Source organism: Erythranthe guttata, chromosome 11 (genome assembly GCF_056151865.1).
Source record: "Erythranthe guttata isolate IM_541 chromosome 11, IM_541, whole genome shotgun sequence".
NCBI classification, from domain to species: Eukaryota; Viridiplantae; Streptophyta; class Magnoliopsida; order Lamiales; family Phrymaceae; genus Erythranthe; species Erythranthe guttata.
The window spans coordinates 18,247,068-18,260,523 of record NC_142543.1 but is presented as its reverse complement, the minus strand read 5'-3'; the positions used below and the strand labels follow the sequence as shown (position 1 = coordinate 18,260,523).

General features: G+C 35.7%; 1 protein-coding gene across 1 annotated transcript; it reads right to left on the bottom strand.

Moving 5' to 3' along the window:
- Positions 1-10,373: 10,373 nt before the first annotated feature.
- LOC105955864 (mitogen-activated protein kinase kinase kinase 20) lies at positions 10,374-11,716 on the bottom strand. Its single transcript, XM_012979661.2, has one exon. The coding sequence runs from the start codon at positions 11,583-11,585 to the stop codon at positions 10,572-10,574; it is 1,014 nt and encodes a 337-aa protein (XP_012835115.2). The 5' UTR covers positions 11,586-11,716; the 3' UTR covers positions 10,374-10,571.
- Positions 11,717-13,456: the final 1,740 nt, after the last annotated feature.

Genomic DNA, 13,456 nt, shown 5'->3' with positions numbered 1-13,456 from the left:
TTGTAAAAATATATATGAATCTATAGACGATTTCCCATTTAGACTCAATTTCCCCTTTTTGTAATGAAAGAATTTGCAACAAAGCATATAAGTGTACTCGATGAATCTCCACTCTCGATCGCGAGAGAGATGTAAACTACACTAGGGTAACCATGTGCGGTGAACTCGACCTAGAAAACATTGGCTAGAAAATTCGAACTTAGGTCAATTGACATCATGCTCTCTTGATCCTTTCGAACTAGGTCAATCCTTGCCAATGGGTTCGCTCGTGAGCATTTGGAATTCCATCATTAGGCAATCTCCAAGGCGTCGACCTCCTCAGATAACATAATAGATCCAATGTACGCGGCTAAGGCAGGTATCTCGGTAGATAGCTTTGATTTACATCCTACATTAAGCTATTGTAAAATATAGTCTTAGCCTGGGTTTGGCAGCAATTGTCCACGTAGTGGAGGTCCGGGTATGGGCGGTCCACAATCGAATGCCGTGGGCGCTTGTGTGTGTTGAATGCACTATAAGGCTAGGGTTTGCGTCTTTCCTAACACCAATTGGATTTAGGACAACTGGTAGCTGTTGAGTGTAGATTTTACGCTCAATACGTTTACTTTACGTGGATCTTTTGTTGAGATTTAATTATATTTGTGCTTTAATTGCTTGATTTTGTGTTTTGTAGGTGAAAACAAGAATAAGGTGTCCATGAAGGAAAAAAGATCAAAAAGAAAGGAAAAAGTTGCAAATAAGGAAATAAATCAAATTGGAAGAAGGAATCTCGCCACAGTTTTGACAGTATCCACCATTTCGAGCATATATCTCTCATACAAACTCCAAATCAGCTGATTTTGGCGGCATTGGAAAGCTAATTTCAAGGGCTACAATTCTTATTCACGCAACATTCCCAAATTCGGACTCCAACATGGCGAAAATCGAAGAACAAATCCTGATGGGGGAAAGTGGCGGAAATTGATTCCTATTACGTTTTCACTACTTCCTTATCAAGAAAAGCCTATAAAAGCAACAAGTCTCCACACCATAAGCACGAAAATTTTACACCACAATACGCGAGGAACGAAGATCAACGAAGACTCAAGCATAGTTTTTCTTATTTAATTTATTTTCTTTATCATAAGAATCACGAGTAGCTAAGTCTTTAGTTTCTAGGATTTTATTTTGAACCCTATGTGGGATTTATGAACCATTTTCTATGATTTTATGCAAGTTTTAATTCCGGATTATTTCTTTTACTTGTTTTATTAAGTTCATGAAACTGGCCACTTTATGCGCTTTTATAATATTGTTAATCACATAAATCGGAAGATCGGATTAATAATTAGAACTGTGGTAGAAGAGCCTTTTGTGGTATTAACATAGGAATATAGTTAATCTCTTAGGTAGGCATTATTGAGATTTGTGCTTAATGTTGTGTTCTAGAATTAATTGCGTAGTAATACAGTAATTGAATTTAGAGTATTAGAATCGTAATACACGCGGAAGCGGGTTATGATTAATTTAACATCTCAGGTTAATAATCCGGGTTAATTGCTTGAATAATTGAAGGAATTGGGGAAATAATAATCACATAGGGGGAAGAATAAAATCCTAGGCTAGTTTACTTTGATTAAATCTTCGTTTTAAATCGCTTTCTTGTTTTTTGCTTGCCTTTTAATTTAGTTTAATTTAGTTAATTCTCTCCGAATTCGACCGTGTAGGGTGGGCTTGATAATAATTGCTAGGATTTAGCGTCTAGGATGAAATAATTAAATATTCTCTGTGGGATCGATATCTGGACTTAATTGTCCACTTTATTACTTGTACGATACGTGCACTTGCGTGTAGGTATTACCACCAACAAGTTTTTGGCGCCGTTGCCCGGGAATATTTTAATTATTTATTTTATTCTAGCTCTAAATTTGAACAATTTTCACGATTCACCCAAATTAATTTTTATTTTATTTTATTTTATTTTTTTCGTTTTAATTTATTTTAATATTTTTTTTCTTTATTTATATGTCAGGTTACAATTTTCGCGCAACTCAAACGAGATATGAATGGCTTCCGTCTGGCGAATCTCTCCAAAATAACTATGATATGCCGTCACTTTGTTCAATATGTGGTGGATATCATTACACTAACCAATGTTGGTATGCACCGAAAGCGAATAATTTCATAGATAACACCAACGGCGGTTATTGGAACACATACACTAACACGCCACGAGAACCCAGTGTTCAGGAGTGTTATTTGAACTCCGTCCTTGAAGAATTTATGAAATCCACTCAAGCATCTATCCGAAGACTGGAGTTACAGCTGGAAGAATTCAAGCGCCAAAGGTCTCTTGAAAATATTTCAGACGATATCGAGAATGGTTGCAACAAAGAAAATCCGTCTGAAACTTGTAGTGAGAAAAATCCTTTAGACCTAGAAAATAGTGTCGATGAGAGGGAAAAAGAAATTACGAAGACGCTTAAGGATGATGAATCTGACAATGCAATCGAGCTAAACTCCGAAGATGTCTCGGAACAAGAGAAGAAGGAGATGGATGTGGTTAGTGCAAATATTCAAATTGACGATCTTATTGTTATTCCTGACGTGGCTTTGAAGGCATCAATAGAGGTTGATTAGAAGACGAATGTGTTTGAAGTGGAGGTTATACGCGGACGTGAGGTTTTTGTGTACCAATTTGAGGGAGCGGGTGATGAAGATCCCATCTTGGCTTCGTACCGATTGATTAAAACCAAGAAAGATTACAAGCTAAAGTGGACCTTGACATATTGCAATCCTATCCCTATATCGGTTGCAATTGAAGTGACAAAGCTCATGGATGGATGCGCAATCTACAAGGCTTTGGATTGGACATAACAATTTCAAGAAGCAAAGTCCGGCTAAAGACTTAAAATTTAGCGCTTCTCGGGAGGCAACCCGAGCATTTATCGTTTTTTTTTTTTCTTTCTCATATTTTTTCGTACTTTAGTTGTTTTTAATTTTCTTAGAATATATATAAGCGTGCAATCTAATAATTTAATCATGTTTGAATTTTTAGGTCGAAAAACGGACACAAAAAGCCCAGACGGCCGTCCGAAAATCAAGCCAAAACCCCAAACGGTCATCCGGAGAAGTTACGATGAGTTGTGACCCTACTGTTTGTGGGACGGCCGTCCCAAAAACAGTGCAAAATGTGGGACGGCCGTCCGGAACACCCCTGAAAAAAAAAAAAAAATTATTTTTATTTTTATTTTTTTCGAAAAAATTAAAAAAATGATAATAAAAAAAAAAGGTGTTTGCTTGAAAGAGGAAGAGATGGAGGGGTGCAACACGTGGATGACGTTTCGACTAATCAAGGTGTATTCTATCCTTAAACTTCGTTTAATTTACATTGAGGACAATGTAAATTTTAAGTTGGGTGGAAAAACACTTTTTATGTGCTTTATATGTTTTAGATTGCATGCTTTAGGATTTTTCTTTTTCTTTTTAGTCGTTTTCGTTTATTTATTGTTTTCTTTAAAAAATAAAAAATAAAAAAAAATTGCTTGAGTCGAACGCATCGATGAGTTATGATGATGAGAGATGATCAATGTTTGATGATGAAATTGCTTGTTTTGTGTGATAAGGATTAGATGTTTGTTTAGCTTTCGATTCAACGGAACTTAGAAGCGAATTATTTCTAGGAATCACACTTTGTGCATTGCTTTGGTTGAATGTTTTGTATTTTAAATTTGGAATTAATTTGTGCTAGATCATGCTATGTTCGGTTTTAAAACTCAACTTAGGAAATTTATGATACGAAGTTTTGAGTAGTGAGTGATTTGGGATATGATTTGGGCCTTCTTTGAACCGTTTGAGCCTTTCAAGCCGACCTTTTTATCGAAATTATCCTTAAAACCTTGATTTGAGCCTCGGAGAAAAGGTGTTCTTTCTTTTAGCTAGGGGTGAGCAAAAAAACCGAAAAACCGAGCCGTTTTAAACCGTACCGAATAGCAAACCGCATGTACGGTTTTTTATTTTTGAAATACCGAATTATTCGGTTCGGTATGGTGGAAAGGTAAATAACCGAACCGAAAAACCGAACCGAACCGAAACTATAAAATGACTTCATTTTATATAATATATGTATTATTTTACCCTAATATTTATTTTCTATCTTTCAATTATTTGTCTCATTCTAAGCATTTGTTCATAAATTGAGACATTGTATTTTATTTATTTAGTAATTAAAAATTTACTTAAGTTCATGGTTTTAATAATGTGGTAGATGAAAGTAGGAAAAAAAAATGAAGCATAATACATCATCGATAAATTACGTTAAGTCCTATGAAATTAAAGATTTTATATTTTCATTGCATTAGTAAGTTGTGAAAGTAATTGTAATTGTATTCTTTTGTTTGTACAACTTGAATATATAGTTACGCTTGAACCGAAAAAAACCGAAACCGAACCGAAACCGAAAGAAACCGAACCGATAAAAAACCGACATACACGGTTTTTAATTTTACAAAAACCGATATATTCGGTTCGGTTCGGTTTTTGGCTAAAACCGAACCGAACCGACCCGTGCACACCCCTACTTTTAGCCAATGCGTATAAGGTAGAAAAATGGAGATTCTTGAAAAAATTACCCCTTGGAGTTCGGTTGGAAAATTTTATAAGGTCTTTTTTCTTCTTCTTCGAAAAAAAAAGAAAGAAAAGAAGAAGAAAAATATATATGTGTCTATATATATATATATATATATATATATATATATATATATATATATATATATATATATATATATATATATATATATATATATAAAATAAAATAAAAAAAAAAAAAGAGAAGAAGAAGAGACTAGAAGGGAGAAGTAAGGACTAGTTGTTGAATTGTTTTGAAAGCTCGATCCATTGTCTTAAGAGCAAAAGTGGAGACTTTTGAACTCTTAAGAATCGAGTTTATTAAAGTCCTTAGATGTGACTTCATTGTTTCAAACGCTTATATTTCAAATTTCTGCGTAATCACCTCAATCAAGAAGAATAGCCACATATACCCATATTTCCTACCTCGAACCAAAGAGCCTAACAATTGAAAGCCAAAAAGCCCCAATGATCCCAATAACTTAATGTTCGATATTAGTAGAGTAGAATAATTCGGTGAGTATTTAGAGTCAAACATATGCATGTAAGCATAATTTTTTTCTATCTTTAATTTACAAATATTGGATGCTTGAAACAATTGCATGATTTGTGGTTTTTGGCTATGGTAAGTGACTAAGTGCTTTTGAATTTTGAGCTTGCGAATGCCTAAGAATTTTCATTATAATTACAAGTTCTGAAAACGTGAAGTTGGTCATTAATCTATGTGATGAGATGCGGTAATTGAGTTATTTGCTTACGATTAGATTTTGCTTGAGAACAAGCAAAAGTTCAAGTTTGGGGGTGTGTTGAGTGTAGATTTTAAGCTCAATACGTTTACTTTACGTGGATCTTTTGTTGAGATTTAATTATATTTGTGCTTTAATTGCTTGATTTTGTGTTTTATAGGTGAAAACAAGAATAAGGTGTCCATGAAGGAAAAAAGATCAAAAAGAAAGGAAAAAGTTGCAAATAAGGAAATAAATCAAATTGGAAGAAGGAATCTCGCCACAGCTTTGACAGTGTCCACCATTTCGAGCATATCTCTCTCATAGAAACTCCAAATCAGCTGATTTTGGCGGCATTGGAAAGCTAATTTCAAGGGCTACAATTCATATTCACGCAACATTCCCAAATTCGGACTCCAACATGGCGAAAATCGAAGAACAAATCCTGATGGGGGGAAGTGGCGGAAATTGATTCCTATTAGGTTTTCACTACTTCCTTATCAAGAAAAGCCTATAAAAGCAACAAGTCTCTACACCATAAGCACGAAAATTTTACACCACAATACGCGAGGAACGAAGATCAACGAAGAATCAAGCATAGTTTTTCTTATTTAATTTATTTTCTTTATCATAAGAATCACGAGTAGCTAAGTCTTTAGTTTCTAGGATTTTATTTTGAACCCTATGTGGGATTTATGAACCTTTTTCTATGATTTTATGCAAGTTTTAATTCCGGATTATTTCTTTTACTTGTTTTATTAAGTTCATGAAACTGGCCACTTTATGCGCTTTTATGTTATTGTTAATCGCATGAATCGGAAGATCGGGTTAATAATTAGAACTGTGGTAGAAGAGCCTTTATGGTATTAACATAGGAATATAGTTAATCTCTTAGGTAGCCATTATTGAGATTTGTGCTTAATGTTGTGTTCTAGAATTAATTGCGTAGTAATATAGTAATTTAATCTAGAGTATTAGAATCGTAATACACGCGGAAGTGGGTTATGATTAATTTAGCATCTCAGGTTAATAATCCGGGTTAATTGCTTGCATAATTGAAGAAATTGGGGAAATAATAATCACATAGGGGGAATAATAAAATCCTAGGCTTGCTTACATTGATTAAATCTTCGTTTTAAATCGCTTTCTTGTTTTTTGCTTGCCTTTTAATTTGGTTTAATTTAGTTAATTCTCTCCAAATTCGACTGTGTAGGGAGGGCTTGATAATAATTGCTAGGATTTAGCGTCTAGGATTAAATAATTAAATATTCTCTGTGGGATCGATATCCGGACTTAATTGTCCACTTTATTACTTGTACGATACGTGCACTTGCGTGTAGATATTACCACCAACAGTAGCGCCTGAGGTCCTACAAGTGGTATCAGAGCCAAGGTCACGGGTTCGATTCTCAGCTGGAGCAATTGCTGAGGGGGAGATTGTTAGCCTGGGTCTGGCAGCAATTGTCCACATGGTGGAGGCCCGGGTATGGGCGGCCCACAATCGAATGCCGTGGGCGCTTGTGTGTGTTGAATGCACTATAAGGCTACGGTTTGCGCATTTCCTAACACCAATTGGTTTTAGGACAACTTGTAGCGTTTGAGGTCCTACAGATAGCTATCTTAGATGAGTATATATCGAATGCTTTTACCAAAAATCGACGTCTCCCGCCTAATTTGAACGACGCGGGTGCAAGTTTCGGCGACTTTCATTAAACTAAAGTTGAGCCCCAAGTACGCTCCTTGCATCTGATTTACCAAAATAAGTTTGAAACATAAAAGTAACGACTCAAATATCATCACATCTTATACTTTATTTTTTATTATTTATTACTTTAGCATTCTAATAATGCATAAATTATTTAATGAACAATGTTATGCTTAATATATATATATATATATATATATATATATATATATATATATATATATATATATATATATATATATATATATATATATATATATATATATATATATATATATATATATATAACCTGCTGTTAAGTGTATATTTTTACACTTTATCGTATCTTTTTATTTGAGCTTTTGGTGTGATTTAATGATAATTGGTGCTTGAAAAGTTGATTTATTGCATTTTAGGTATAAATTGAAGAATTGGAAAAGTTTGGGGTCAAAACTGCAAATTTGGAGAAAATATGGGCCAAAAGTGAAATAATCAAAAATATGCTGAAATTGGCTGAAAACAGGCCCACACGGCCGTGCCAAAATTAGCCTATTTTTGGCACGGCCGTGCCAAATGCTGAATTTGGGCAGAAGGTGCGGCGATTCTCGCGCGGCCGTGCGAGAATTACACTGATTTTCGCGCGGCCGTGCCAAATCACGTTGGACACAATTTTGGACTTTTATTCACACAAGGAAACCTAAAATCATCTACCAAGTTGGGGCACCTATTTAAGAGCAAACCAAGCACGAATCAAAAGACGGGGGACACAACCTTGGAGCGAGAGGAGCGAGAGAACGAAGAATCGAAGACGGAGAATTGACAACTCTTCATCATAATTCTTCTTTCACCTATCTTTTCTTAATCTTTTCTTTTTATGTTTTTATTTTGTTTATCATAAGAATTACGCGTAGCTAAGTTTTTAATCTAGGATTTTGTTGGAACCCTATGTAGGGATTGCGAACCCTTTTTCTTGAGATTATGCAATTATGATTTTATGATTATTTCTTCTACTTGATATGATTGTTAGTGCATGAACTTGATCAATTTATGTGCTTTATCTGTGATTATTGGGATTGACTCGACAGAGCTATTTTGATAATTAGACGGTAAGTAGAAGAACCTTCGAGTAGTTTTCACCGGATGAGTGTGTCAATTGCATGTGGTGTCGTAGACATACAGATATCACCTTAGGTAGCCATTTACGAGACTTGTTAGTTAATGCTTTATTCATAATTGGTTTGCATAGACATATAGTGAATCGTTTATGAATAATAGACTCATAATACACGCGACAGCGGGTTATGAGTAAATTAGTGTCTCGGGTTAATAATCATGAATCATATATTTCATAATTGAGGGGTTTTGGGTGAGCAATTCTTGCATAGGGGGAAGATAAAATCCTAGGTCCGTTTTAATTGATATTTTCCCGTGTTATTTGCTTTCTTAATTAGTTTAGTTGTTTAATTGATTTAATTTGACAAACTTGCGTAGGCTGGATAAAAATCATAATTGTTAGAATTTGGTACTTAGGATTAGGTAATTTGCGTATTCCCTGTGGGATCGACATCCGACTCTCACGAGTCCACTTTATTACTTGTTTGCGATACGTGCACTTGCGTGTTGGTATTTAGCACCCAACAACTTGTAGCGTTTGAGGTCCTACAGATAGCTATCTTAGATGAGTATATATCGAATGCTTTTACCAAAAATCGACGTCTCCCGCCTAATTTGAACGACGCGGGTGCAAGTTTCGGCGACTTCCATTAAACTAAAGTTGAGCCCCAAGTACGCTCCTTGCATCTGATTTACCAAAATAAGTTTGAAACATAAAAGTAACGACTCAAATATCATCACATCTTATACTTTATTTTTTATTATTTATTACTTTAGCATTCTAATAATGCATAAATTATTTAATGAACAATGTTATGCTTAATATATATATATATATATATATATATAACCTGCGCATGAGGTAACTTTTTGTTGGCGCCAGATTTCTGTTAGTGAAGAAGAAATCCGGCATACGTGGTAATTAAACATTGGCAAAGATTTGTTTTCCATGTATATTTTGGAATTAATTAGAGTCCTAGTCTTGTTATATTGTTATTAGGACTTAGATTTATTTCCATGTATTATATTCTAGTTAGGTATCTTTTGTACTTATCTAGAATAAAAGTAGAAATCGACTAGGATTCTATTACCTAGTTAAATCGATTTCTTAGGGCCCACGTTAGGTTTATGGGTGGTGATTTCGTGCCTATATAAAACACTCAACATCATATGAGTCCCATGGAGCTTTAATAAGAAAAATCCCAGCATAAAGGCTTTGAAGGGTGCAGCCCGCGCACATCAGGTGTGGCAACAGGACGGGTTTCTTCTACCAGGCTATAGAGAAGATCGACGTTTCGGGAAAAGTGCTTAAAAGATCTCGGGAGAGGTCAATCCGCCGTTTGAAAAGTGCTTAAAAGATCTCGGGAGAGGTCAATCCGCCGTTTGAAAGGAGTTCAACATTGGAGGAAGTCCAAGAGTGCGGATGAAGGAATTGCTTTGATTATCAACAAGTTCGAGTCGTATGCAAGAACGGCATATTACATAAAGAGGGAGTCTTTAGTGTTTTATTAAGTCCTATTAATGTACACTTAAATCTGAACTAGTTTTGCAAGTCCTCGTGGATGTAGGGTACATTTGTATCCGAACCACATTAAATTCTTGTGTTCTTTATTCTGCTTTTAGTAGGTTTATTACTGTGATAACACAAGAATTCTGTTACCACACCTAATGTCGTAACATGTAATCTGTCTCAACAGATGAGTAGATTTTCATAGGCATTTAAAATCAACACTTTTCCTTCGGGATAGAACCCCGTAAAGAGGGCAGAGTCCATGTTGACCGGACTATAATGGGACTGGCTGTGTGCGGTCACGGACAAAGCTTATGATTGATCGAGCTATAACGGGATCGCTGTGTGCGGTCACGGACAAAGTTCATAACGAACAATAACGGGACCGGCTGTGTGCTGTATTACATAATTTGGAAATTATCTTGATCCCTATCGTTTCATAAGTTGTTTGATATATTTTTGTAAGTAGCGAGAGACGTAAACCACACTAGCCTAACCATATATAACACGTTTCACCTAACGATCGTTTCATACGTTGTTCGAACTTATGTCAATTGATACATGCTCGCTTGCTCCAGCCGCTAGGGCATCCCTTGCGGGATTTTCTTCGATTGTCAATTCGATGGTTATTGCTAATACCATGTTGCAGATAGCAGCAAAACCAAGAATCTTCATAAAATCAGACAATTTGCAATTGGGCAAAAAATATCAACTCCCACTTGCCTAACAAATCCAATTTAATTTTGCAACTCTTATTTTCTCAAGAAAAATTAAATAACATAATAATTGAATGGAAATAATTGTCAATAGATTCATCTTTTTCTTCTTCATATGTACAGTCTACATTATGGGTCTAACAAATTTCAATCCCTAAATTAAAATTAAAAAAAAAAAGTTTCTCTAGTGATCAAAATTGACCAAAGTATTACTTCCTTCACCTAACGGTGACCCAATCAACCGAAACAGACCAATCAGGGCTTTGATAGCTAACTAGCTGCCGCAGCCTCTCCGCCGGCGAAACAGATCCGGCGGAATATTCCGGCGGGGGCAAAGAGGTAATTGAACATCCAACAGATGACACCCAATCCGAGAAATCAAATGGGCTCCTTGGAGAGGTTGTGTTCTCCTTCACCGCCGAAATCACGAAATCCTGACCGTCGATGAATGGATGATCTAAGAGCATCTCAGCCGTCCATCTTTTAAGTGGATCTTTAATAAAACATCTCCCGAGAAAATCTTTTCCTTCGTCCGATAAATCTCCGGGAATCTCCGGCACTTCTCCGCCGACGCCGATCTTCATCAGCAAACTCGCCACGTCGGAGCACCGCCACGCCGGAGCGCCGGATAACATCTCCACCACCGCACAACCCACCGCCCAAATATCCACCGCGGGGCCCTGATCGCCTCCGGCGACCATCTCCGGCGACATGTACATCGGCGTGCCCCTCAATTCGCAGCCGGAATATTCCCCTCCTCCGAAGACCCGCTTCGCCAACCCGAAATCCGCTATTTTTACGGCGCCGTTTTCGCCCAAGAGAATGTTCTGAAGCTTGATATCGCAGTGTACGTATCCAACTTCGTGAATGTAGTTCACCCCTCTGAGCAGAGACTTAGTGTACCGCCGGACTTCGGATTCCGGCAGCCGTGAACCGCCGGAGCTCTTGAGCTTGTCCGCCAGGGACCCGCCGGAGGCGTACTCCAGTAGGATATTGTACAATTTCTGGCCGTTCTCGTAAGAAATTCTCTCTCCGAAACAACGGATGATCTCCGGGCAGTTTTGAAGATCGTCCAGGATTAATTTCTCGTTCGCGAGGGATGAAGAGTGAGAAAACCCACACGACTTCGCCGCCATTAATGGAGGTAAACCGGAACTCTGGTTTGTCGGCGCCGCCAAACTCACCGTCGCGAAACTACCGTGACCCAGTTTCTCGCCGCGAACCCAATCCATATTTCAAAATTAAATCCAAAAAATAAAAAAATAAAAACAGATTTTTTCAGAACTCTTTTTTTTTTTTGACTCGGGGTTTACTGGTTTTCAAGAAATAATGTGGAAAATAGTCTCTCTCTCTCTCTCTATATATACATATATATTTTTAAGTGTGTATATATAGGTTAGGCAAACGTGTTGAAACGTTTTGTTTAATAAGAATAAAAAAAAGCACGTGGTAACTAGTAATAAAGGATACTCGCATGAACCAGAAATAGAAACGTGTTTTTTTATAGGGTAAATTACAAACACCCCCCTGAGGTATGGTCAAATTACAAAAACACCCCTCTTGTTTGGATAATTACAACCACCCCCTCAACTCCTCAAATTTAGTGAAATCTTCGAGATTATATGGAATATTATCACTTTTGTACCTGTTTTATCTCATTCAAACTCTACATTATGAAGCAAGATGATCATAATATGTGAATTTTAGCTTGTATATATCAGTTTTTGGTGCATCGAAAACTGTATTTTTACACAAAACGAGTACAAATTAGAGCAAATTTCACGGAATCCAGATGATTATGTTGAATTTGGCACCATAAGGGTGGAGGTGTAAGAAAAAATTATAATTGAGGGGTGTAGATGTAATTATCCAAACAAGAGGGGTTTTTTGTAATTTGACCATACCTTTGGGGGGTGTTTGTAATTTACCCTTTTTTATATTGTCTGAAGAAATCGTTGTATTAGATTTTTGTCTTCTTCTATTTTTTTTATTATATTTTAAATTTTGCAAAATTAAAAGCATACAATATTTCTTTTCATTGTAATTTTCTCTGGGATGACTTTTTTTAGAGTCCTCTAATGAAAAAAAAAAAAAAACAAAACACATGTTATATGTATATTAAAGGCTAATATTATGTTTGTGAAAGGACGACTTTTTCTATTTGACTTTCTATGCATTAGATTTGTGAGTAATTATTACTATTTGATGAAAATAGTTAATAGTAAATAATGAGAAAGAAGCAAATGGATATAAATTTATTTGTAATTTTGTAAGTCAAGTCCAATAGTGTGGACAAGATTTTTCTCAACCAAAAATCTAAGTAGCTTCTTGGTATTGAATTAGTCATGATTTATTGAATTAATTTAGAAAATAGTTGAAAATGGAGAGTCAAACCAAAGACTTATGCATGGGAATACAATTTGCCTATTTTTATTTTATTTTTAATTAAGTAAATAAGTAATACAACTACTAATTGTGTGCTTGACTAGGCTTATAATAAGTTGTTAAAAAGAGCTTATAAGCTAAAGTGTTTAGAGGAATGGTTTATTCATTATCTATTGGATTCTAGACACCACTAATATTCAGTTATCCAGAATATAATTGAACAAGATGACCTGCATATATATGTAATACTGTATTAAGGTATATATATCCTTATTCATGGAATTAGATCCAAGTAATAATAATTATGTAACTAATTATTTACTAAGAAATTAAAACAAAAAATGAATCACATTATGATTTTTGTCCCCCTTTTCTTGTATCAACTATAAATTGTAGATAATTTTTTTTTGGGAGCTGCCCCGGTATCACGTAAAATTGTAATACATTATAGGGTAAATGACACTTAACCCGCTGTTGTTATAAGCTTTTGCATATGATTTTCTTGTGCTTGTAATATAAGCATATAACCCTCTTATGGTTGATGGGGTAGCTTCCGTTAGTTTTTCCGTCCAACTTAACCACGTGTGTCAAACGTCAAAGTAATATGTTTGCAGATGACTCCATCGTGCTTTCCTTTTTGCAGATAACCCCCTTGACGTTTGGCACACACGATAAGTTTGACGGAAAAATTAACGGAAGCTATCTTATAAACCACAAA